The 24,631-nt window shown below is 43.2% G+C and overlaps 1 protein-coding gene across 2 annotated transcripts; it reads left to right on the top strand.

Annotated features, from left to right (window-relative positions):
- Nucleotides 1-525: 525 nt before the first annotated feature.
- SLC49A3 (solute carrier family 49 member 3) lies at nt 526-21,265 on the top strand. 2 transcript variants are annotated; one of them, XM_061634960.1, is made up of 10 exons: nt 526-997; nt 8,184-8,342; nt 11,405-11,624; nt 13,408-13,484; nt 13,573-13,710; nt 15,244-15,360; nt 17,063-17,215; nt 17,330-17,487; nt 19,240-19,349; nt 20,529-21,265. In XM_061634960.1, the coding sequence occupies exons 1-10, from the start codon at nt 827-829 to the stop codon at nt 20,681-20,683; spliced, it is 1,458 nt and encodes a 485-aa protein (XP_061490944.1). In that variant the 5' UTR covers nt 526-826; the 3' UTR covers nt 20,684-21,265. The 2 variants fall into 2 exon arrangements, with proteins under 2 accessions (XP_061490944.1, XP_061490954.1); XM_061634970.1 differs by having other exon boundaries at nt 19,279-19,349.
- The last annotated feature ends 3,366 nt before the right edge of the window (nt 21,266-24,631 follow it).

Raw genomic sequence — 24,631 nt, forward strand, 5'->3', positions numbered from 1 at the left:
GTGGTCAGAGTGTTGGACTGGGACCTGAGCGAGCAGGGTTCAAATTCTTGCTGGGTCATGAAGCTCACTGGATGACCAGTTACCGTCTCTCAGCCTAATCTACCTCACAGGGTTGTTGCGAGGATAAAATCTAGAGAGGGAGAACCGTGTTTGGATGCCACCTCGAGCTCAAAGGTGAGACAGAAATGTCATAATAAACACAAAATGAAATCTAAAGAAGGTCCCAGTTGAAATAAGTGAATGAATGAAAACATATCTAAGTGGAGGGGATGTTCCCATAAGCCACCGAGCCCATAGTCTGGACATTACCTAACTGCACCCCTGGGAAACTTGCGCATCGTATATAAACGACAAGCGTTCATTCTAGAAAAGCAAATCGCTTCATGCCCTCTTCGTTTTGTGGACGGTTCAAAGGCAGGCAGGCAGGCAGGCGACTGGAGATCTGTGACGAGGGAACCGAATACAGCAGACGCTAGGACCCCGCAGGGGGAGCGTCTCAGAACCAGGAACTGTGCAGTTTGGTCGCCGGTCAGAGAGGAACCAATCAAGGCAACCTCCTACAAAAGCCGCCGCCGCGGAAGAGGAGACAGGATCGGGCGAGCGTTGCACGGGGAACCGGCTTCTCAAGTCTTCCTACCAAAGATGTGGCAATTATTTCCCCAGCCTCGGAAGATCCAGGGAGTACCACAACTGGGGCGGATGGCACCGAGGGCGCTTTAGCTACACAGCTGGTTCTCGCTCTGGTTCCAATAAAAAGAAGACCGAGACTCCCAGGAAGGGGATAAAAACAAGGAACTGAAAGGGGACCGGGACGCGAAGAGAGAAAATGGACGTAGAAACCGCCAGCACCAGCAGCAGCAACAACAACCAGTCCGAGACTTCTTCGGACAAGATCGCCCCGGAGACCGATTTGACAAGCCCGGGTTCGTTCAAGGTCTACAAGCGGCGCTGGTTCCTGCTGACCGTCGTCTGCCTGGTCAGTTGCTCCAACGCAATGGTATGTAATGCAAGGAAAGCGGGAAGATTTGTCCATCTCTCCCTCCGGCGTTTGGTGGTGGTGGTGCGTTCGATCATGATCATCATCATCATCGGAGTGGATTTGTCCTGCTGCTTTCCCGGTCGAACCAGCCCATCAATTGTCTATAGTTGCCCAGGAAGGCGCTGCAGAATTTCTGGATCGGGGCGGGAAATTTAAACCATGCCTGTCCTGGCGGGGGGGGGGGGGAGAGAGAGAGAGAGAGAGAGAGAGAGAGAGAGAGAGAGAGAGAGAGAGAGCTGCAGTATGTTCGCTCAGTGAAAATGTATCCAAAACGATTGATGAAGATTTCAAATCCGATAAATAACATGCGGCTCCATCAATCAGGAGCAAGCCTGACTAATGAGTTGCATTCCATATAAATATGTATTGTCATTAGAAGCATGCATTTTAATTTTACTACATTTTTATCCTCTGAGGAGCTCAAGGTGTTGTACAAGGGCCCCTGTCAGCTGTACAACCACCCCATGAGGTAGGCTAGGCTAAGAGAGACAGAGTGGGTGGCCCAAGGCCACCCTGTGAGTTTTGTGGCTGAGTGGAGATTTAAACTCTGCTTTCTCGGGTCCTACTCCATCACTCCACCTGCTACACTACATTGGGCCTTTTAATAGTTTGTTCCACTGTACTGGGACTTACTTTCAAGTAAGTGTGCATAGGACTCCGGCTGCGGTCTGTCCTAGGCTCTGCCTGGGAATCTAGTTTTGGAGGGAGTTCAGTATGAATGTTAACAATCCAAAGCCTCTGAACATGTGCAGAGTGCATTTTTCTCACAGAGGCCAATCAGATGCCCATGCAAAGCCCACAAACAGGATCATGAGTGCAATAGCACTCTTCCCTACTGCAGTTTCCGGCAACTGGTATTCAGAAGCATATTTCCTCCAACTATGGGGGTACAACCTAGCCATTGTGGATACTAGCCATTGATAGCATTAAAAATGTAAATGTGCTGCCTTCAAGTCGATTCCAACGTATGGCAACCCTATGAATAGGGTTTTCATGAGGCTAAGAGGCAGTGACTGGCCCAAGGTCACCCAGTGAGCTTCATAGCTATGTGGGGATTCGAACCCTGATCTCCCAGGTCGTAGTCCAACACCTTAACCACTACACCACACTGGCTTTATCCTCCATGAATTTGTCAAATCCTCTTTTAAAGCTATCCAAGTTGGTGGCCATTACTGCCTCTTGTGGGAGTGAATTCCACAGTTTAACTATGCATTGCGTGAAGAAGTACTTTCTCTTGGCTAGTTGGAGAAACTCAAATGCAGAGATGTATCACTGAACACTAAAGTCAGGATCATTCAGACCATGATATTACTGATCTTTATGTATGGATGTGAAAGTTGGACAGTGAAAAAAGCAGATAAGAGAAAAATCAACTCATTCGAAATGTGGTGTTGGAGGAGAGCTTTGCGCATACCATGGACTGTGAAAAAGACAAATAACAAATTAAACCAGAACTGTCACTAGAAGCTAAAATGATGAAACTGAGGTTATCATACTTTGGACACATCATGAAAAGACAGGATTCACTAGAAAAGACAATAATGCTGGGGAAAACAGAAGGGAGTAGAAAAAGAGGAAGGCTAAACAAGAGATGGACTGATTCCATAAAGGAAGCCACAGACCTGAACTTACAAGATCTGAACAGTGCGGTTCACGACAGATGCTCTTGGAGGTTGCTAATTCATAAGGTCGCCATAAGTCATAATCGACTTGAAGGCACATAACAACAAAGTTGGAGAAACAGTCTGACTTGGTAGAAGGTGGCTGCCCAGGACCAGTGTCAAGGGTTGGTATGGTGGGGCATTTGCCAACGGCTCACAGCCCAGCTGGGGCCCCACTGAGGAGAGCCCCCTCCCACTGGGACACTGTTGCAGTGGAGAAGTAAACTCAGTGAGAGAGGAGGGGCATGGAGGGCATCTTGGCCAAGGGCCCTCCAAAGCTAGAGCCGAAAGCACAGCTTCCTCAGCTGCTGAATTGGAATTCCTTTACGCATCATGTGGCACCTTCCAGCCAAAGACATTGATTGTGGCATAAGCTTTTATGGCTGAGAACCCAACTCATTAAATTCATAAAGTGGTTGCCTAAATGAGCATATACATCATGAATACAGAAAGCAGCAAGGGAGAAAAATATATTGCTTTTGTTTTACAAATTGATCCCCAAAGGTCAAGCAATACATGAGATCACCTATTCATCAGCGATGACTGGTAGGAACTGTTGATACCCATGTTGGATGGATCCTGTATTCATTTGACTGGATCCTTTATCATTTATGCTTCACCTAATACTATGACACACTTGCAACTGTCTCTGACGTCGCTTGACCTTTGGCCTCAATGTGTAAAACAACAGCACATGCACAACATTTGAAAGCTTATGCCCCATACATCTGTTTTTAAGAGTCCACGAGACTCTTTGTTGAAGTTTGCTTTAACTTAGATAACTCGTGTAGCCCCTCTGGAATTATCAGATTCGACACTGTGGAATTTCACCTTGAAAGAAACTGAGGGTGACTAGATCACCCTAGAGAGCTGTTCTGCCGTAGAAATTGTTCAAGCCTATACTTCCTGCCTGTGACTTTTTGAGGGATACATTTGGTGAGAACTGGAGGATTCATCTGAGCTCAGAGTTTATGAAGGGATGGAGCCATGGAGAAGCACTACCCAACACCATTCAAGTAATCCTTGGTCACCTTGGTTCTTTTCAGAATACTGACAGAATTTCAATGAGAAGAACGGCAGACTTTGTCTTCAGCAGCGTGTTTAGTTTCTATTGTCCATTTAGTAACTTCATCCAAGTCATCAGATGACTTCTATTCATGACCACTGGCTATACAGACTCTAAACATTGCTTTACACTCTGCACTACTGTGCATATGGCTTAATTGCTTAATTGGGCATTTTAGCAGTTTACCACACTTAATCCCTCCTTCATTCCAACACAGGAAAACAATTAAGTTCTGGTAAGCAAAATAAGTTACCCTGGTTTGTTTTAAATGAAACCACACTGCTGTCTGGAGAGTTTCTGTTATGTTATAGACAAGCAGTGACTCATTCAGAAGGACATATGCATGAAACAATGGGATATATGTTGACTTGTGGCCAATTCACACATGCAGGTACATCACTCAGTGAATGTGTGGGCCATCTCTGCTAAAAACAGTGAACAAACCAGTGGGTACCTGTAGCAGCTATTAATTTTGACAGCTACTGCAGGCACCTGTGAAGAGCCCTCTTTCGGCCACCATTATTCTGCAACACATTCTGGTTATGTCAGACAGAAAGACGTAAGGAAGTCAGTGCATAACCCAGAGTACGACCCCACACTACAAAAGATGGGGAGGGGTTCCCACACTAAGGCACAGCTGAGCTCACCAGAAGGATGGCTGCACAGGTTCAAGAGTCCAGCTCATTCATGGGTCAATTGGTCTTTTTGATCCCCTTCCCCCTGACAGCACACGTGACCAATCTCCCCCTGCTATTTTGGTCCTTCTCCTCACTTCCACCCCAAATGAGGTCTGAAGGGACATAGGAGTATTGTCCTCTCCTCTGTTCTCAACATCTCTCACCCACATCTCTGTCCTGTTTTGGCTCTCCTTGCATTGGCAGAGCTGTACTGGCATAGCAGATATATCAGCATAGCATTGTCCCACATGGCAGGGGTATAACCTTCATTCTACCTGGGTTGGTGAGGGAGGGACTTCATATCTATAGCCCCAGAGCCAGCATAACAGCACAGTCGGAATTCTATTGAGTTGCGTAGTGGAACGGAGAGTATTGAGCGAGCTTACGTGTGTGTGTTTGAATCTTTGCTAAGATTCTACCTTCCCTGCAAATTAGTCAGACAGAGACGTTAAGCTGTAAAATAAGAAGGAACTACTTTATTCTGGAAGTACATGCTTGATAGGAAAGAGTCCTATATCTAGCTAACTAGCTATGTTGGAGCAGTCTGCACTGCTCCCAGTGCAGCTTTCATGCTGGTTGAGAGGGAGAGACAAAGGAAAGATGTCTGATCCCCTATCGAGAAAGAAGAAAGGAACTGGGAAGGAACTGGGATCAACATCCTTTGCATATCAGTCTAGCAGGAGGGGGAGAGACGGCAAGTATCAAAGGACAGGTACAGCCTAGCAACCAAGAGGTCTCCTCCCTAGCTACCCTTTTTAACCCCATGCAGCCTCAACCCACCAAGTTAGAGTTGAACCTCATACATTCCAACATGAACTTATGGAAATATGCAGAGATACTCAGCGGTCTGAGCTGCATGTGCAAGTGTGTGTATTTACCTAAGTATCTAAGTTTTTATCTAAGTAGCAGGCGTTCATCCCGTATTTACCCCTCACTGAGACTTAGTAAAGTAAAATGGTAAAATAAGAAAAGCTACTTTATTTATCGAAATACATAGTAGATAGGAAAGGCATACTAGTTCTAACTAATTTGGGGGCACAGTGCCCAGACGTGGGTATTGCCCTCACAGCTCAGGAGAGTCAGCAAAGACAAAGATGTCTCCTCTCTCCTCGGACAGTCGAAGAAGATGACAAAGGAGGGGCAGATAAGCTTCCCTGAGCATATCAGTTTACAACAGAAGGAAGTTAGGTAGAGAACAACACAGGTAAAGGTAGGCAAGCCTAGCCAGCTGGAGGACCCTAACTCTATCTTCATTCTGGAATACAAACAAAAGAACCCAAACGGGTTGCTCTTGCCCCACTTCCAACAGAACTTGCACTCTGGCCCTTGGGCCACAGCCCCTCCCCAGCCCTGTTTTCCACCCTCCTGGAGTGTTTTTGCCTGGCTGGAATGTGTCCTTGAACTCTGATCATGCCTTTTGTTTGCCTGGATAGAGAGGAATGTGTGACTGTGAAGAAACTGGCCTGTGGTACTAAGGTCAAATTCACAGTTTATGGCCAGTTCTTTTTTGCCTTTGGCCCTGCTCACCACTGGTATGTGGCCCTCTGAAGGTTGCCCAGAAGTGAGTTCACCTTGTTCTGATACAGGTTCCTCATCCCTAATCTTAGAAGATCTCTATTTTTTACTTTTTTCCCCAAGAGTGAGAACTGCTGTACAGATATTAGGCTGCACATTAATGTATATTCTTTCCCCATCTCTGCAAACTGCTTACCTGCTTTTAAGTGCTGTGTACTTCACTCTGGGACACACCCAGGCTGTAATAAGCTTGGCGGGCCCCATCTGTTTGCCAGACAGCCTCTTTGATACCTTTAAGGCTTCATTAATTTCCTTTCCTTTGGCAGCTCCCATTCAGGGTTCCTTTTGCTTCACAACTTGACACTGAGGATGTCTGTTGAAGTGAGGCTGCAAAGCGACCTTGAACAGAAGGCAGATTTGTGGTTGGTGGACAGAATATGGCAGGGTTTTGGACCATTGTCACAGCCATTTCAGAAATGGGCTAATGCACATTTTGACCCTGGATCGGTTGGCCATATTAGGTCAAACTCTTTTGTCTCAGGGTTGCTTTCTGATTTAGAGAGGAGCTTCGCAATTATTATTAAGCCAGGCCCTGTCTTTTTGCATATTATCATGTTTTATTGTATTTTTGTACTTTTACTATTTTACTAGCTTGTACTGACGGTTTTACTGTAGATCTGTAATGCTGTGTTGTTAGATGCTGTACCCCAGTTACAGATCTTTATCAAGTGGTATATGTGATGGAAGGAAGAGGCCAAGAGGAGGCCCTGCTTGTGTCCTTCCTTTCTAACTGTTCCTATCTGCCCTGCAGAGTAGGTCAGTTGCATTTTAACCTTAAGGTAACTGCTGCCACCACTTCTCTCTCAAGCTCAGTCTCCCAGGCAGGAATAAACACTGGGGTGCCCAAGAAAAATACCCCTGAGATCCTAGGAACAGCACACCCTGCACTTTCCATCCAGATCCTTTCTACAGTTTGCCCAGTGAGCAACGTCAGCCTATGTTCTCCCAGCTCCCCCACAGAGCAGAGCAACATGCCGGTCCTTTTAACAACTCTGAAACATACTATAGTGTGAACCCCAAATGGCCTAGGCATGTGGGGATGTCTGAACACCCTGAGAATTTGGCAACCATGCCCACGGACCCGACTGTCCAATTATAGAATGTTTATTAAGAACAAAAGAAAAATAAAAACGAGCTCTTTAAGCTCCACTATCTGATCCTAAGTTGTCAATTGTTTACAGCTCAAATTCAGGACATTGGTAGATGGGTAGATAAATCAATATAAATGAATGGTCTGTATTTTGCCTGGAGATCTGTCTTGCATCAGTCTCTTGGGCCCTGCCCAAATGTCAATTTGAGATTGCATTAATTGCCTGGAACCAAAACTCTGATGCAAAGAGATCTCCTACCAGCTGAAATACCAATCCAGGTAAACCACTTCAAACATTTAGTTGCTAAACATTCTAAGTGGTTTACCTGGATTTGTATTTTGCTCAATAGTAGGATGCTTTAAGTCACCTTCAGCTCTAGAAACATTTATTGATGTTATCCCACGGAATAGGAGCTTCAAAGCTCTGTAATATCTTTGACAGTAATCCTGGCTGCACATGAGCAATCCAAGCTGTCACTCTGTTAGAAAAAACTTACAACAAAGCAGCCGTCCTCTCCATATACATCTGTTTGAGTCATCCGTGGCCCAAAAGAGAAATATACAACTTTTATAAAGCCTGGTCAGCTGGAGGTGATTCCTGCATGTCCCAGGAGAACAGGTGAGTGGCTATTTCCACAACTGGCAGCACAATCCTGTATGTGTCTCCTCTGATGCAAGCCCCATTGAGTTCAATGGGATTTATTCCCAGGTAAGTGAGTATAGGACTGCAGCTTGACAATATATAAAGTGTAAATGGCCATAGTAGTCACCTTTAATTGTATCTAAGCATTGTCACTCACAGATTGCACCTCAAACATGCTGATTTTTTGTGTGCTAATGCTACAACCGTATGGGGAAAGGCTGTAGCTCAATGGCAGAGCATCTGCCTTCCATGCAGGAGGTCCCAGGGTCAATCGCCAATGGCATCTCCAGGTAGGGCTGGGAGACACTCTTGCCTGAAACCCTGGAGAGTACTGCCAGTCAGAGTGGACAGTACTGAGCTAACTCATGGTCTGACTCCATATAACGCAACTTCCTATATCCACAACCATCCCTCTTTTCTCCACATCTGCAGTTATGGTTGACCTTCGCTCCAGTAGCTGATAAAACGGCAGAACGCTTCCACACCTCAATGGATGTGGTCAACTGGCTCTCCCTTGTGTACATGGTCATATCCGTTCCAGTTGGGCTCCTAGCAATATGGATTCTGGACACTGTTGGGCTTAAATGTGCTGTAAGTTGAAATGGAGACTGGTACAAAGTGGCTTACACCTGTGTTGATTTTCAAGCCATGTTTCTTTCTTTATTATTAATTTTATATCCCACCTTTCCTCCAAGGAGCTCAAGGTGGCGTACAAACATGGCTCCCCTCCTCCCAGTTTTATCCTCACAACAACCCTGTGAGGTAGGTTAGGATGTTCTGGGATACCTTGGCATTCCCTGGACATTTATCAGGGATTCCTCTGTTAGAAGGGCACTAATGGCCAACAGGCTTCCTGGAAAGACAGCTTGCTCACCATTATTACCAATCTTTTGCAATAGACAATCACAGGAGGGCATTGAGCAAACTCTAGGGCAGATGTGGGGAACCTCGGGCTTGGGGGTCAAATGCAGCCCTCCAGGTCTCTCAGTATTTTCTTGGGATTCTCCCCAGACTACAATCCCTTCCCAACCCCTACCTCTTTCCTTCCTTGAGTGTTTTTGATTGACTGGAATCTGTCCTTGCTCTGATCATGCCTCTTCGTTGTCTGGATGAGGACAGAGAGGTGTATGTATTGAATCTAGCTTACTACACACAGGTATAATTTACATTTGTTGCTTCCCCCACTTTTGCTCTGTCCACTTCTGGCATGTGACCCTCTGAAAGTTGCCCAGATGAGAATTTAGCCCTTGGCTTCCCTACCCCTGCTCTAGAGTCATCATGAGGAATGACAGTGAACCCCAAGAGACCTGGCTAATGTTCTGCATAAATTAAGGATCATATTAGATACGTTAAATGCATTGTCATATTTAAAAACATAAGAAGAGCCCTGCAACTGTATCAGGCCAAGGACCCATCTTGTCCAGCATCCTGTTCTCACAGTGGCCAACCAGATGCCGGTGGGAAGCCCACAAGTAGGAGCTGAGCACAACAGCCCTTTCCCCATCTATGATTTCCAGCAACTGATGTTCAGAAGTATACTGCCTCCGACTATGGAGGCAGAGCATAGCCAGCATGGTTAGTAGCTGTCGACAGCCTTATCCTCCATGAATTTGTCTAATCCTAATGCAATGCATCATGTAGTTTGGGCCTGAGTGGGTATTCTTGGTCACATTCTAGGGTCCTCTGCAATGCACAGGTGCTCCTCAGCAGTCAGGTAGATGAGGAAAACATTCCCTGAAGGTGGAAAGTTTGAATACCACAGCTCTATGGGGTTATTTGTAACACACAAAGGGCACAATGCAACAAGCCCTCCTTTAAGCAAATTCATGCAAGAATGCTGTCTCCCCCTAAAGTGTCTATGTGCTGTCACTGATACTTGCATATGATTTGGAGTGGGGTCCTTCCACTTGATTCTGCAAACTAGCCCTCAATGGCTAACACACAATTTTGCTTCTAGACAGTGCCTTGGTACTGGTTCTTCTCCCACAGAGGCCCTGCTAGAAACTGGTATGCAGAGTGTGATGCTTAGCCACGGCTCTTGTGGTTGGCTGTACATCCACGTTCTGTACGTTATAGAACCTCTGGTCAGCATAAACTGCCATGGCTTGCTGGTTATGATGGGAAAATGGATAGCACAGTCAGAGAGCCTGCTTGCTTGGCCACACAGCACTTCGTGGGTGGCTTAAGCAATACAGATTGCTGGGAACATTGTCTAGAAATTGAGGCTTGAATCCCTCCAAGCTAATGAAATGGCTTCAGTCAGCAAGCTCCCAGTCCGTTCGCTTGGCTCACTCCCTTTGTTAGGTGTTTAAGGGGAAGATCAGACAAGAGAGCTACTGAAATCAGTATAAGCCAGAAGTAGAAACATTCATGTTCAGAGTAGAACTGCCCAGCATGTGTACCAGGCTCTGAGGGAGTTTAAAGCCCTTCAAATCCATCCTCAGACATCTTGACTATCGTGCTGTAAAGCAGGTCAATATCATCATGGTCCTTCTGTTGCAAATTTGAGGCTGAGAGACAGAAGGGGTCTTTGCACAACTTTCCCTGCAAGGAGTTTGGCAAATGCAAAGCGGGGGGGGGGGGGGGAAGGGAAGAAGGGAAGACCTGTTGGTCATGCTTTCAACAACTGCATGTTCAGCATATGTATGTAATGGTTTCCTCCATCCTATTGGAAACTCTGATTCACCAGGGTCCCAATCAAGTGATGGAGCCCTACATGGGTAGGGTCATTTTCTCACTAACACCAGATCTGCAGCTGCTGAGGGAGGGAGGAGCAAGTGTGTCAGCGTCTGTGGGGGCATGATCTGTGAGCATGATCCCACTTAACACCATACTGTACATTCAGGGAACACACTGGGAGGGATGTGTGATATAAAGCCCTCTAGTGCCTTGTCTAAGGCCACCTGGTGAATTGGATGAGGTTTGAACTGAAGGCCTCCCAGAGACACAGTTCAGGTCTTTTTGCCTCTCTGCTGCACTCATCCTCAGGCTCCATTTGCACTATACATTTAAAGCAGTATCGTAACACTTAAAACAGTCATGGCTTGCCCCAAAGGATCCTGGGAAGTGTAAGGGTGCTAAGAGTCGTTAGGAGAAGCCTATTCCCCTCACAAAGCTACAGGTCCCGAAGTGGTTTAACAATCAGTCCCTCTTTCCAGGGAACACTGCAACTCTGAGGGAAATATGGCTCTCCTAACAACTCTCAGCACCCTTAACAAACTACAGCTCCCAGGATTCTTCCGGGGAAACCGTGACTGTTTAAAGTGGCATGATAATGCTTTAAATGTGTACTGCAGATGGGGCCTCATGTACTGCCAGTCCAGCAGGTTTTTAATTGAATTCTGATATTCTAGCTTTAACTCGTTTTTTGTTTCATTGCATTGAGACTCCTGTACATCGCTTAGAGACAACTGTAATTAAGTGGCATATAAATTGATGAAACAAACAAACAATCTACCCGCTCCTCAGTTTTATGGCACTTTTTTTTTTTTTTTTTAAGAAAAGGCTATTTTCCATTTCGTTCTGGATTCCCATGTTTGAAAGCAAATACAGGAAAATAAAATAGTCCTAGTGTTTCAAGGGTTGCAATTCAATCAGATCTCATGGATAGCTCTTTTGAGTAAATGCTGGCAATGTGGTTTCTTCTGCTGCAGGTGATACTCTGTGCCTGGCTGAACATGGTGGGAAGCATTGTTCGGATTTTCAGCATCCTCAGTTTCCTGAGTCTGGGCTCTCTCAATGTTGTATACCTGCTCGTAGGGCAGTGCCTCTGTGCTGTAGCCCAGCCTCTCATTATTTTTTCACCAACCAAAGTAGCAGCCTTATGGTTCCCAGAGCACCAGAGAGCCACAGCCAATATGATTGGCTCAATGTGTAAGTATCTGGGCACAGGTGTGGCATTCTTGGTTATTCAAGAGCTGGTGTGGTTAAGAGGCTATGCTTTCATAGATATGATTTTAGAGATCTATGGGACGGGGCATAGCAGACAGTCACCACAGATGTGAGTTGAGCTTGTCTCCCATTCAAAAGAAGCCTAGCTACCTGCCAACTGTTAAAACGGCTATCTGGTGGGGATTATACCAACTGGGGATGTGGATGGGTGTGTGTTTTGTGTCTGATCCTCAGTTGAACCCCTAATATGCTAGCAGGATGAGTACTTTTTTATTAAATGAATGGCACAGCTTTGAAGTTTGGGCTGTGGACTGGCGCAGTACCTGAACTTGAAAGGTTGGCAGTTCAACACTTACAGCTTTGAAATTCAGGTACTAAGATTTGCTGGAAGCTAACACATTGGTTCTAATATCTGATATAAACATCCCATTTTGAATGAAAGTCTTACTAAAGAACCACTTTGTGTCTGAAGGGCGATGAATTTTCAGCCTTGCTGCTAATTCAACTGATGCAACAATTCAGACATATAGACTGCAATCTTATCCACGCTTACCTGGAAGAAAGCTCTATTGAACTCAACGGGACTTACTTTTATGTAGATATGGATAGGACTGTACTGTTAACACTAATTCAAAGTCTCTAATTTAATGTAACCTTTTACAGTATATAGACATAGATAACCAAGTAACAATTGTTGGAACTACCGGAAGTATGCAACCCAACATGTCTGCAATTGCCCTAGATATTTTTCTCCCATTAAAATTATAAGGACCATCAACACTGTCAATAATCAGCATCTAGTAACATTAGAAGGTAACTATCAGTAATAGTGAACGATGGTAGAACTCTTTTCCACAACTCTTTGTGTTGGACATAACAAGGAGCTGGTTCCAAAGGAGAAAGCAGATCTTAACTGAAAATGGCACAATCCTATATGTGTCAACTCAGAAGTAATCTTATATATGTCTACTGAGTTCAATGGGGCCTACTCCCAGATATGTGAGTATAGGATTGTAGCCTAATTGAATCAAAAGACTGGAAAAGCAAGGCAGAATAATTGATGGTTGTGAAATGCTTAGGGTTTAATACTATCAAAACTTGTATGTTATAAAATGATATATTAGTTTTTTTTAGTATAGCCCTCTTGTTTTTTGAAAACACCAGTTTTCTGAATCTCAAATACTAAACACTGTTTCCTTATTAAAATTTTATTGATAAATCTTTTGCTATCTTTTTAAATGTGCCAAAAAGTAATCAAATGCCTTAATAAGCATTTCCAAGTCACATTTTCAGCACCTATCATCCATATTGCCAGCACTTTGACTTATTTTTTAAAAAGGACAGCCCAGGTGGTAAATTTGTATCTGGGCTGCACCACTGCAGGTTGGGGGTCCCGTTATGAAAAAGGCTAGTTTTCTTCCATATGGAAGAGCATTCACTTGTGAACTTTCCCCTCTACATACATGTGCAATCGGAACTGGTACAGTCCAGAAACTTCTTCATCTATAATTTGTTAGAGTCTTTAAAGAAAGCCCTTATTAAAGAGCATTAAAGAAGTGAGCCAAAAAGTGCTGAGTACCACCAGCAGGCATTCTTCTAGAAATAACCATCAAAACCAGCTACCCATCAAAAGGGTTTCAAAGCAGATCCAGATGGTCTCTCTTTGCTTTTCAGTCAGTTGGCATGTTTGTTAAATATTTGGCATTATGTTTCCAAGGCTTGAGAAAACATGACCTCACTTTCTCTCTTTTTAATTTCCATTCAGCCAATCCATTGGGCCTTCTCATAGCTAACCTACTGTCGCCTGCACTTGTACAGGAAGAAAAGGATATTCCCTTAATGGTAAATGAAAGCTAATCTATTTTAGAATTCAGTACCACTTACATGCCCTTGGCAGATGAGTTAAACTGTTTCTTCTTTTTCTTTACAGCTTGGAGTGTATGCAGGGCCTGCTGTCTTTGCCTGTGTCTTAGCAACAGTTGGCATTCGTGACAAGGTCCCTCCAACACCGCCATCAGCGAGTGCCAGTCATTCTAATTCGCCAACTTTCTTTGGAGGCTTGAAGTTGGTATGTTGCAAAAGCAAAACAGAATAATCAGCTTGGACAGAGATGTTACCAATTATATATGTATCACTATATACAATTATACATGTATCACTCATGCGCACCATGAGATGTCATGCCAGATTAGATGGTTGGTTCATGATCTAGCTCAGTGTTGCCTCTCCAGGGCCCTCCTCCCCTACCGTGTTATCTAAAATATTTTACCTGGAGATTAAACAGGGAATAAATGTGTGATGGGCTTCGTATAAAACTTGGGCTCTGCTGCTGATCTGTTGCCCCTCCACAGAAGACTCTGATCTAGCTAGCAGCTATAGGTGGAAAGCATCCCAGCTGGGTGAGGAATTGTGCATACAAGCTGATGTTGCTGAGACTGAATGCAGGGAGCCCTATCAGAAAATTTGATCTGGATGGATAGAGTGGGAGCTGGACTGGGTTTTCCTCCACACTTCATGCCTATTGGCACAATTGCAGTCAACAGGACTTAGTTCTAAATAGACATGTATAGGATTGCACTGTAAACTATAGTAGAGTGCTACCTCCCCTCCTCTCTCCTCTTCTGATGTGGCTGTGAGGAGATTGGGAGCATCTATTTCAGTTTTAAACTAACTGCAGTTTATTGTTTTGTCTGAACCATGACAAACTGTAGTTAGGTTCAACTGTAATTCATCCAGACAAGCCAAGATCAAACTCTAGTTTCTGATCCTGGCTTTTTCCAATAAACCATAGCATACAGTAGGGACAGATGAGAAATTTGTTCCATCTGCTGTTTCCAACAAATACATTTTGCCAGTTAAGGACTTAAATGCAGAAAGCAATGCAACTATTAGTTGGATTATATACTTCTCTGAACTTTGTGGTGCAGTTTCAACCCAAATACATGCACAAAAACAGTATTTTACATACAGAATGAGACTTCTAGGGGGAAATGCACTGAAAAGCATACAGGAACATTATTTTTAGAGGAGAAAGCATACAAAGAGCATGCAAAATGTGTGCAATTTAAATGCAAATTTTTCATATATTTTTTTTTAACTCTGCCAAATTCCAAGATGGAATGGACCTGTGATTGAGCGCGTATGAAAATGACATGGAATGGAAACAGGATGATTTATCCATCCCTAGTGGTTAGTTTAAACTAACCACAGTTCCTGGCTCAGATGAAACCAACTGTGGTTAGACATGGATGCCTATGATCTCCTTCTTGTGGTCCCACCAGAGGAAGAGAGGGAAAGGGAGAGTAACCAGGTCAGAGTGGACCACTAGAATCAGGGAAATGACCCCCTCCTCTGAAATCCGCTGACCAAACCGTTTCCTTGGTTAACATGCTTTAAAGCAATTAAGATCTTAGGGTACAACAGTGCATCTATTTGAATGTATCTCTAGTTTGACAAAAGTCCAAGATTTCTTGCAGCCCAATCAGTTATTCTGGAGATCAAGATTAAGTTTCAGCACACTCTTCAGAATATAAATGTGTACTGGCTTCCTGGTGAATGTTCTGCTGTTTTCTAATAATCCTGTACTGTCTTACATTTTTAGCTTCTGCGAAATAGGTCTTACATCATCCTGGCTCTCTGCTTTGGGGGAGGGATAGCGATATTCACCTGTTTCAGTGCTCTGTTGGAACAGATCCTGTGTGTAAATGGATATTCAAATGTAAGTTACTCCTGATTTCTTACAGGACGTTGCCATTTTGTGAGGGGGACAAGGCTTACAGGTGGGCTGGTGGAGCCAGAAGACCTAGAAGGCACCTGGGAGGAGGATTGTAGGAATTCAACAACCATTTACCACAAGCAATAGGGAGAAGTGGGTAGATGTGGACAGGCAGGAAGTACCTGTTCTCACGGGAGTCCAGGGTAAGGTTTTCACCCTAGAGGCCTGTGATTTGTTGAAGTACTGGAGATCATGTACTGTTTGCACTGTCCAAATATGCCCTGTAACCTCTGGGCACCAAGATTTAGGAAGCTGTTGGTAGAATGACTAGTTGAGTATTCAAGCCCGTTCCTTCCTTACTCTTGACATCCAGGGAGGATTGGAAGGTCAGCAGGAACAACCTCATGACCTGTCTTGTGAGCATCTCTCCCACCCATACTGCTATGGTGACTGTCTCAAGACTAAAGCTTGTGTAACTTCCTTCCTATCCCTATCTGTGGACAATGACTTACTGCACCTGTTTGGATAAGGCACCTGTTTGGATAAGGCACCTGTTGCGAATACATTAGTATTAGAATTTCAGCAGGCAGAAATCAAAGATGCAGCAAAACCAGGACTGTGATGGAAAATCTGTTCTTATTTCATAGGAACATAGGAAGTTGCCTTATACAGACTGTTGCTCCATCTAGCTCAGCACTGTCTACACTGACTGGCAGCAGCTCTCCAGGGTTTCAGACTAGGGACATTCCCCACCCCTACCTGGATATGCCAGGGACTGAACCTGGGACCTTCTGCATGCAAAGGAGATGTTTTGTCACCGAATTATGGCTCTTTCCAAATAGGAACATAAGAAGCTAGGTGCTTCATACAAAGTCTGATAATTGGCCCATCCAGCTCAGTATTATCTACACTGACTGGCAACAGCTCTCCAGGGTTCAGACAGGAGACATTCCTAGCCCTACCAGGGGATGCTAAGATTGAACCTGGGACCTTCTACATGAATAAATGATAAATAAATGCCAACTTAAAAGCATCATTCCTTAGTTTACCAGCTTGAACATGTAGCCACGGTATGCTCAGGAGTGGATCTCTTTATGCTCCCTTCTCCACTCCTCTCTCACAGCAGGTACAATCTAGTGAGCAATCTGGGGAGGCCTTATGTTCTAGGATCTCCCTCATACTGTGGTTTAGTGAACCTGTTTTTTGTTCTACATTTCTAGGCTTCAGTATGTAAATTACTGCATATATTAGTAACTGAGCTGCTTTGAATGAATCCTCTAGACCAGCCTTTCCCAACCAGTGTGTCTCCAGATGTTGTTGGACCACAATTCCCATCTTTCCTGACCATTGGCAATGCTGGCTGAGGCTGATGGGAGTTGTGGTCCAACAACATCTGGAGGCACACTGGTTGGGAAAGGCTGCTCTAGACGCATAAAAATGAAACTAATGTCAGTTGGATAAACAAACATTAAGCAAGCACAGCTGAATTAACAATGCAGCTTTATTATGTGCTTACAATGAAGTCATTTTGGATCTCTTCACTACACAGCTTCTCCAAGCAGCAGCACCAGACTGTTCAATAATATCATACCACATAATCAAATCAGAATACTCTTGATTACTTTCCAGTTGTAAAGGGGGGGGGAGCATCACACTTTATTCTAAAGTTGTGCAACTATAATGCCTAATCACCATCTCTTGACAGTTTTTTGCAGGTTTGAGTGGTGCCTTGTTTACTGTATCTGGACTCATTGGTGCCTTCTTCCTTGGGTTGTATGTTGACAGGACAAAGAAATTTACTGAAGCTACCAAGATCAGTCTTTGTCTAACTGCATTGGCTAGCATTGGATTTGCCGTGGTAAATACCATTAGTACTAAATAAGGCCTCTGAATTGCCATTATGGAGGTGGATTGCTGAAAGTAGATTCTGCAGTCTTGCTGGTGCTTAGTTAGACTCTCTTCCATCCTACAGGTGTCTCAGTTAAGAAACCAGACCTATGCTGTGGCAGTTCTCAGCTCACTCTTTGGATTTTTTGGATTTGCAATCTATCCTGTTGCCATGGAACTAGCTGTTGAATGCTCTTATCCTGTGGGAGAAGGAACATCCTCAGGGCTGATTTTTGTGACTAGGTAAGTAGTAGAATTAGGACAAGGAAAGGGACATTTGATTTTTTTCTTTTATACTGTGTGCCATATGTGGATAATATTTGGATTCTTTGCAGCCAGTAGGAAGCAGGCTTGTCAAAATCCTAGCAGGCCAAGATTAAAGAGGAACTCTTGGGGCCAAATGCAGCCCTCCAGGTCTTTCCAAGCCAGACATCCTTCACAGCCCTCTTTCTTACCCTCTTTGATAGCTTTTGACTGGCTGGATCGGGAACTCTGATAATGCTTCTTGGCTGCCTGGAGAGACAAGATAGGTGGGGGGGTAAGGGTGCGTGTGCATGTAGAAACTATCCTACTGTACAAAGATAAATGTGCTGTTTTGCTCACTTTTGTCTTTGGTTCTGCTCATCTCTGAGGTGTGGCCCCCTGGAAGGTTACTCGGATACAAATGTAGCCCTCAACCTGAAAACGCTTCCCTAACCCTGAGTGATACTAATTGCTTCCAGAGTGAAAGGGGAGACATGACCATGGTCTTCAAGTATCTGCAAGGTTGTTGCACAAAAGATGAAGCAGACTTCTTTTCTGTTCCTCCCGAGAGCAGGATTAGAACCACTGAGTAGAAATTGCGGGGAAGAAGATTTTGATTAAACGTTAGAAGAAACTTCCTCAGGGCAAGAGCTGTTGGAACAAAGTGCCTCAGGAGGAGAATGGCTCTCCTTCACTGGAGGTAATTAAGCAGAGGCCAGATGCTGTACTTGCATTCTGCACCACAATTCCTGCATTGAGTGGCGTGTGTGTACTAGATGCACAATTCACAAATATTTTCCAGGATACATCTTATCCTTTCTCATCACAATGCTGGGTTTTCATCACTTTAAATGCAACACAACCTTATTCAAGTCACAACAGGACCTTTTTCAAGTCATGCAGACTGATTAGATAGCAATTGAGAAGGCACCAAGGACACCTTCACTGGGGATTGAATTAACATTGGCTAGTTCAGAGGTGGCCAGTTCCCAAAGCCTCACATTGTAATTGTTTTTTTTGGGGGGGGGGCATCTTTTCCAAATCTTTTAACAGTGTCACCAGCTACAGTAATGGTGGCATCCATAAACATACACAGCAACATCCTGTGCTTGCCTCCCTTGATAAGAATAATCTTTTTCAAACAGTTTTTACAACACTCCCTCTTAACTTCAAAAGCTGTTCCATGGGCTGGGCATAGGAATAACCTTCCTCTTTAAGTTTCGAACTAGGATACAAGAGGCTGGACCTTCTCACTACTTCCCCTTTCAGGACAGGGAGAATTCCAGCTTGTCCTCACTACCACCTCTTTGCACAGTGCATATTAGCAAGTATGCAACATTATTTCCTGACTCTGATGCAATTGCCCATATATGGGCAAGGGGGATCAACATGCCCAACACAAAATGTAAAGCAAGGGAAAGCCACAGGTCAAAGTAGGAGATATAAAGTAGCATTTGGAGGCTAGACTTAACCTGTAGGCAGGTTTCCAGTGGGGCTGGGATTAGGAAGTAAATGGAGACAGAGAAGGGGGACAATGATCAGTACAGCAAGAACATATCTGGTTGAAATGGTGTAGTTTCTACCAGGACTTGATGGGCATCCACTGAAAGTAATCAGAATATCCAATCTATATACAAAAGCAAATATTAAGGACAATAAACCTTTTCCCCAAAATAGCCAGACTTGGAGCTGGGATGTCACAACCATGAAGTGAGGAGCAAAGCTGGATAATGATCAGTTTTGTTTTAACAGCCAACTCTTAGGAATTCTGTTCATGCTTTTGCTCCAAAGCCTGGCGGTGAAGAGAGAGGCATCATTCTCTACTTGTACTGCAACCCAAGGCGAAGTACTGGACTGGTCAGGTAAGTATTTGTTTATTTTAGATATATTCTCTCTCTCTCACATACACACGCACCACTTTGGCAGCTTCCTTCAGGAGTTGCAGAAGGGGGCACTTTACTGCGATCCCTTTCTTTCTGCCCTCTAAGATAGAAGCCAGTCTTAACTGCGTTAGCAGCAATTTCATCAGAGTTCTTAGTGAGAGCATTCAGCTGTTGCTGAAGGCCTAGCTAGGTGCTCTTCTGGCACTGCATCTGTGACCAGGTCTGTCTCAGAACAACTTTTCTCCTCAGGATTTGATTTGAACCAAGTCTTCCTGGGACATGTCCAGCACTATCCACTCCACCACACTGGTTCTTTTTGTTGTTATTGTAGGGAAGCAGCAGGCATACAATCCCCCCATGTAGTCTTTAAGACCATAGTCTGTCTCTTAAAGCCTTGAGGTTATGACCAACCTGCTCATAGAGCCCATGCTTTGAATATAGAAGGACCCAGGCTCAATCCCTGCCATCAGCAGTTGAACGGATCAGTGATAAAGCAATGGGAAAGACCTTTGCTCAAAACCCTGACACTACGGCAAGTCAGAGTATACAGCTTGGGGTCAGGATGCCTGAAAGACCATCTTACCCCTTATATACCCAGAAGGGAATGTGGCTTTTAGTCTGAAAAAGGTTCCCCATCTCTGGTTTGCACTAAGTGTATAGTTTCATTTTAGTGCAACTATTTAGATGGATTAGAGTTTATAGATTATAGTTGCTCTTGTGTATTTTGAGGTCTCACTCTCTTTGTATTAGTAACAGGGATGTACTACTTTACTTTATCCATTAATATCACGTCTTTGCTATAATTAATTATGCCATTGTTTTTCTACTCAGTTACATATTTTGCTCAAATTGCATAATGACTTACGTTACTTATACATTCTATTTATTTGATTTTATTTATTTATTCTAGCTTAAGTTTCAATATTCAATATCGTTTTAAAAATTAACAAATCCATTTGGGTAGCTGGTCTATAGTTAAATAAGTTGATCTAGTTGCCTAACTTACTGTGCAGTCTAACCATGTCTGCTCTGAATATTGAATTCCATGGGGCTTACTCCAGGTAAGTGAGGTCAGGACTCCTTTTATGAGCAGCTGCCAGGTTTTATTCTACATCCTTACAACACATTCTTAGAAATATCCTATGTTTCTTACCACAGTTCCAACACTAGTGATGGCTGGACTCTGCAGCATGGCAGCCTGTTTCTTCCTGGTTGCCTTTCACACCAATTATAGAAGGATCTTTGCAGAGACATCTCATGGCTGTTCAGTCAACGAAACAGAAGATGATGTTGCAGTAACAGCACAAAAATGAAATGCTTCCAACTGAAATCTGGACTAACCCAAGGGCCTCAAAAACAGTTTTTGATACTTCAGAGACCTCAAGTACCGCAGCTGTACAGAACAGCACATTAAGTTATATCTTCATGGGAACTGACTGGAGCAAATGTTGCGGCTTATTCATAAGCCCACTTAACAGGAAACTTCATCTCCCGCCCTCCATTCCCCACACGAATTGGAGACAGTCTTTTAAAGATGGAATACAAAAAAGAGTCCACCCTGTTAAAATAGGATTTAATCCTTATTGGTGGGGTTGAAGTGCAGTAGAGAACAGGCCAGCAACTCCCTTTCCCTAGCAAGCTACACAGAGTGTCTGAGCCTCACTCAAAGAGTGGCTTGCTTGAGTCCTCCAGTACCTTACACTTCTAGGGTTGTTGTGCCAATTAAATGGAATAAGCCGACTTACACCAACCAAAATTCTGTGAATGAAGAGGCAGATGTGAATGTAATAATTCGTTTTCAGTATTTCCAACTTTGGGCAACAGCATATTGATGAAACTTGATTTGTAAAATGGTCTATAAATATTTAAATAAATAAAATATATTTCTGATGTTGCTTATGTAGTTGAAACTGCACTACCCCTACAAAAGAAGGATCTATCAGCAGGCTTGAGAGGATGTTTGCAAAAGGATAAAAAAAAATTAAGAAAGAACCTGAGGGTAGTGTGGAGGAACCCCAAAACAGCCCTATGAGGACTATGTGCTCAGAAACTTTGGAATGCTGCCTGCTGCATACAGAATGGGCAAGACAGATGTGACTAGTATCCTCTACAAATAAAAACTAACATTAAAAAGTTGTTAGCCCATAGAGAATTGACACAGAAGCACCAGCTTACAATGTTACCAATGCTAGTTATTTCTGGCCTAAACATGGAGCATTTTCTTACTCACCAAAAGCCTTCTTGTTGCAACAAAACACAACAGGCAAGTTTATCCAGGGCTCAACAGAAATTAGCTGTTATATTTGTCACAGACAAATTCTAATCAGATGGTCAATACTTACAAAGCAATTGATACAGAATTTTAAATCAGTGCAAAATATACATACAATCAAAATGAACCCAAACACAAATACATAGCAAAAATATACACAGAATCTCCCTAATATAGTATATACTCTGAAGACTGATATTTAAATACAAAAAGAAAGAGCACACCATATAAATAATGTTTACAGTCATTGCATGTCAGGACTGATCATTCAAAGACAAGAAAAAAGGGTTTACAAGGCAGACATCTAGAAACTAATACACAGTAAAACCCTGTTTAAGACAAAAGAACAGGTAAACAAGTATGTTGTGCATTTCTAGCTTCTGTTTAGGCACAGTGTGGTAACTGTTCACCTAATGGTTGTAATTTTACAATACCTTTGAGCAAATTAGTAAGCACATATATTGTAAAGAGCAAGTACTACACAATAGGCAAACTACTGCAGGTGGTAAGTTTTGCCTTACAGTGTGGCATAAGCAGGGATGCTTTTAAAGCTATTTGCTACAAAATTTTGTTCAGTTTATGTAAAGGTCTAATCCAATGCAATGCAATTCAGTGTTTCTCCAACGTTTTGAATCCAGGTCCACTTTTAAGTTTTACTACACATCCCAACTCATCTCTTTGGCAGATGAGCACATAGAATCCTCACATATAGGTGCATGTATCCCTGTGGAATCTGTGGATTAGGCCATTAATCCCGCACTAGTATGAAACAAAGCTGACAACAGGGCACCTCAGACTCTCTCCTAAACCAGGCTAGTCATGGAAGGAGGCAGGTGGGAGAGAAGGTGCTGTGACAAGTTGGTCTCTTATGTATTCCTGCCACTCTGCAGCTTACAGGGCTAGTGAAGGGCAGGGTGGATGGCTGCAAAGCTCAATCTGTGCTGCCAGGACAAAAGTGCTTCTGTTTTTTCCAGAGCAGAACCTAATCCCTCCTTGGAATTTCCTCTGCATGTTGGGGTGGGGAGGGGGGCTACCTCACAGTATGAGAACAGCTGCATCTACTACCAAAATGAGTAAATCTTTTGCAGTCCAGTTATATTCTAGATTAGCCACAGTCAAGAACACATGGGCACAGAATATATTTAGACTTCTAATATCTGATTCAACTCCTCCCCTCCCCAAAGACATCTGCTTGCCCAGGAAAAGTGACTTAACAGTCACTCACCTCCTCACTCACCTCCTCACTTCAAACCCTGGGAACTACAGTTGTGAGGAAGGGGGGGCTTAGGATCTTCAGCTGAGAGGTCTTAGCACTCTCACCAAACTGCAAGTCCAAGGATTTGCTTGAGGGAAGTCAGGATAGCTAAGCTGGTATACAGTGGATGCTAGTGTAGATATGGCCTGAAGTTTGCAATTTCACCAGGTTAGTTCCTATTTTGCCTTTATCCAACAGGAGCTAGAATGTTTCTAGACATCTTTCATTAGTTACAAAGAAATGAACAGGACTACTTATGACAGATATTAAATATTTGTGTTTAAGAATTCACATTTGCCAAATTAGGAATCCCTCAACTAATTTCTTAAGCATTATATACTCTTGATGTTTGGGAGGCAGAGCAGTCCTTGGCTTGCAAAGCACTAAAAGATGTCTGTCCTTTACTTGTATGGATTTGGTCTAGCAAGACCACTAAAGATCAAATAAACTCTTGAAAAGTTAAAACAAAAATGGATCATCAAGTGGTCACCACACAACAAGAATTTGCCCATTATACTCAGTGCAGTGGTTTTTAAACTGTGCTGCGTGGAAGCTGTAGATTCTTTACAAGCTGAGATTATCCTCAATACATGATGGAGGACAAGTTTCCCTGAATTGCTTGCCCGCCACAATTAATTTGTTGTGCAATGCCTGCAGCTGTCTGTATGGTGTATTCTAGGGCACATGTTCTGTTCATGCAGAGCAAGACTGAAGCTTTAATAGGCTGGGGCAGTTTGAAAATCACTGACTGAGAAGAATGAGTGTAGCTGAATATATACATATATGGAAATTTAAAGCTAATCCACCGTTCTAAGTCTCTCAACTGTAGAGATGCGAAAAAGATAAATCATGATTAACATAAAATTATTGCATGCAATTCAAGTTATATATTCTATAAAACATTTTCTTCCATGCTGAAAAGGACCACTTTACACAAGCCAAATTTCACTTTCCATATAGGAAATAATGCACACAGTGAGCACGTACAACCACTGTGGTCAACACATATGTGATCTGTATACATACTAAAATACAACAGACTGCTACAAATCAGGGCTTCCAACCATGTGTGTTTACACACAGAAATATGAAGATGTGCTTGTCATATACAACTGCATGAGCGACACAAATTTCCTGCATGGAAGCAATATCTGTGCATAAAGTTTGGCACGTCCTGCTGTCATGCACTGAAATGTTACAAGAAATAAAAATGCAGCATTAAAGGGAACTGCAGACATACCTTTTACTAAGTCTGGTGTGGGGGCAGAACCTGAAAAATAGGTTCTTATTTCTTATTTGATAAATATCTGAATTGTCACATACATTAATACAACTACAACTGCATATAAAACCTTCCTTATAAATTATCTTCAGAAAATATAAACCTTCTTAGAAATATTCTAATTCAGTATTTGTGTCAATACAAACTTTTCTCTTTCTGGTCTCCAGAAGAATTTAAAAAACACAGCTTTTGAACGGTTGTACTTAGGAGACTGTGTCAAGAAAGGCAATAATTCCATTAACTGTCATAAGCTAGAAGTCAGAGGAGCCTTCCAATGGAAGCAGTGCACTAATGTGGAAGTTTACAATCAACAGTCACCATCTTGTAAACATCAAATTTGCTAACTAACCACAATAAATTGTGCTACTATAAAGCAATGCAAAGAACGGCTTTACATTCAACACAAAAATGTAGACAACAAAAACCATAATGAATGCAGCACCTATTCCAGT

The sequence above is a fragment of the Rhineura floridana genome, chromosome 1, assembly GCF_030035675.1.
Source record: "Rhineura floridana isolate rRhiFlo1 chromosome 1, rRhiFlo1.hap2, whole genome shotgun sequence".
NCBI lineage: Eukaryota > Metazoa > Chordata > Lepidosauria > Squamata > Rhineuridae > Rhineura > Rhineura floridana.

What these genes read in the sequence shown, in the direction of transcription:
- SLC49A3 (XM_061634960.1), top strand. Translation starts at nt 827, where the DNA reads ATGGACGTAGAAACCGCCAGCACCAGCAGCAGCAACAACAACCAGTCC. An exon ending in TCAGTTGCTCCAACGCAATG is followed by an intron (nt 998 to 8,183) that starts GTATGTAATGCA and finishes CCACATCTGCAG; the next exon opens with TTATGGTTGACCTTCGCTCC. An exon ending in CGAAGTACTGGACTGGTCAG is followed by an intron (nt 19,350 to 20,528) that starts GTAAGTATTTGT and finishes TTCTTACCACAG; the next exon opens with TTCCAACACTAGTGATGGCT.